The 1975-nt window shown below is 30.9% G+C and overlaps 1 protein-coding gene across 1 annotated transcript in view; it reads right to left on the reverse strand.

Moving 5' to 3' along the window:
* The window catches only part of HELRODRAFT_169205 (hypothetical protein), a gene marked incomplete at both ends in the record, with an annotated part of 2371 nt that extends 791 nt beyond the window's left edge, over positions 1-1580 (reverse strand). The window contains 2 exons of the mRNA XM_009015065.1: positions 1148-1325; positions 1485-1580. Coding sequence (XP_009013313.1) covers positions 1148-1325; positions 1485-1580 — 274 coding nt within the window. The remainder of the gene's footprint in view (positions 1-1147; positions 1326-1484) is intronic.
* Between the last annotated feature and the right edge of the window lie 395 nt (positions 1581-1975).

Raw genomic sequence — 1975 nt, forward strand, 5'->3', positions numbered from 1 at the left:
TGGTATCTTCTTAACCTTACTCGGCAGGCTACTGACGAGTCTCGTAAGAGACGAAACGTACGCTGTGGCGAATTTAGGTTATGAAGCGCGGGGGAGCGGCGTTGTATTTACAGGGGCGATTTTTTGAAATCGTAATGGGTGACACATTTATCGGAATAAAAAGTGAATTAAGTTTTTTTATTGCTTTTTTTCAAAATAAAAACCTATATTAAGAAATAATTAATTAAAACAAAAGTCAGTTCAAATAAATGGTTTTCTTCTTGATTTCATTGTAGCAAAACGATTTATGGTTGAATCAAAATCAATATTTTCATCAAGTTGTCGTTCAATTGCAATTAATGATAATCATTGGTCATCGTTGATCTTAAATAATTGTTAATAATTTTTAATTTACTTAAACTTCTTTCGGCTGTAGAAGATGTTACTGGCAGTGTCAAGAATATTTTATACAAAATGGAAAGATTAAGAAGAGCTGGAGCCATTTGTTTACTAATAAGAAAAGGTAACATTTCATGGGTTTTAAGATCTTCAGGTAGAGATGAACGTATAGATTCATAAACATTTTTCAAAGTTTCTTATTCTAAAACAGCTTCATTGTGGTTAATATCATTATCATACATTGCACACAATGTTGAAAAAGATGTTATCTGCCAAGAATTGGGATGGATCAAGACAATGGAAATTTACAACTATTTCACAAAAATCATGAAAACGTTCTTCCAATTGCATTAAAAGTGTGTCTAAAGTTGCAAAGTATATTTCCTTTTTGAACCGTTTGGCTGGATCATCTATCTTCTCATCTTTGCTGAGTTCACCAGGCATTTGTTTTTTTTAGATACCTGTCGTTCTTTAAAATCTTTTTCTATCTGTATATCAGAATCTGAAAACTCTTTCTATATGTATGAACTTACAAAAGAGTTCAAACTGTTGAATGCAGCATCAGTCCTCAATTCAACAAATTTGTTTTTAGTAATATCAATCAAATTCTTTGCAAATGCTACATCAATGTTATTACTTTGCAAATAATTAGACAAAAAGTTAATGTTATTCATTACTTTTTGTAGAAAAAACATCAGAAAAACAAAAGAATAGCTAGTCAACAAACTAAAAAGTCCAACTGCTTCTGCTCGGACACTTCCTGTATAACCTTTTTCTCCATAATTAATATCTTCTAGAGTTTCCAAAATAGCAAAAAGTGATTCCACAATTGCATCAACAGCATGATTTCTACTTGCCCATCTTGTGTCAGAAAGTCGTTTCAAAGTATTTATTGCTGATTCATATTTAACTTTTTGATTCTCTTGAAGAATATGTAGGCGTGGTAACTTGAAGTTATAAATGTATATAACTTTTTTAATGTCCCGAAAAACAACTGTACATCAGGACGTGCTGACATTGCTTCAACAGTCACTTAATTCAAAGCATGAGCACCACAATGAACAGCTTATTTAAAAATCTGTCATTTTAACACATTTCTTTGCCACCTCCTCAATAATGGCTTCTTTAATCAGTTTTCGCCTAGCCGCTCCACTCAATTTACGTTTTACTTCACACGAAAGAATCTCCTCACGCTTGTCCATTTTAATTCAGAATTCTGATTTCCAAAAAATTAAATTTACCTACGTTGAAATAACATAAACAAATAAAAAGTTATGTTAAAATTGTCTCACCAATTGCTTTTTCTTTTTTTTGTGAACACTCTGAATACAATTTCCCGGAAAAAATTTGTAAATTTAAATTTTCAAATTTTTTTCAACAGTTTCAAAATGTGAAAAATTTAGTTTTGGTTCTTGTACCGCTTAGTTTAAAAAATTAAGTAAAAAAACTTGAAAAATTTAAATTTTTTTAAAAATTTAATTTAGACTTTCGCCTTTTTTCCAAATTTTTCTGCATTTTTTTTTACAGATAAATAAAGGGGCGCCAATTTTAGAAAAAGACCGCGCGGGGGGGCAATGGTAGATCCGCTACTGAACGT

Source organism: Helobdella robusta, assembly GCF_000326865.2.
Source record: "Helobdella robusta unplaced genomic scaffold HELROscaffold_15, whole genome shotgun sequence".
Lineage (NCBI taxonomy): Eukaryota > Metazoa > Annelida > Clitellata > Rhynchobdellida > Glossiphoniidae > Helobdella > Helobdella robusta.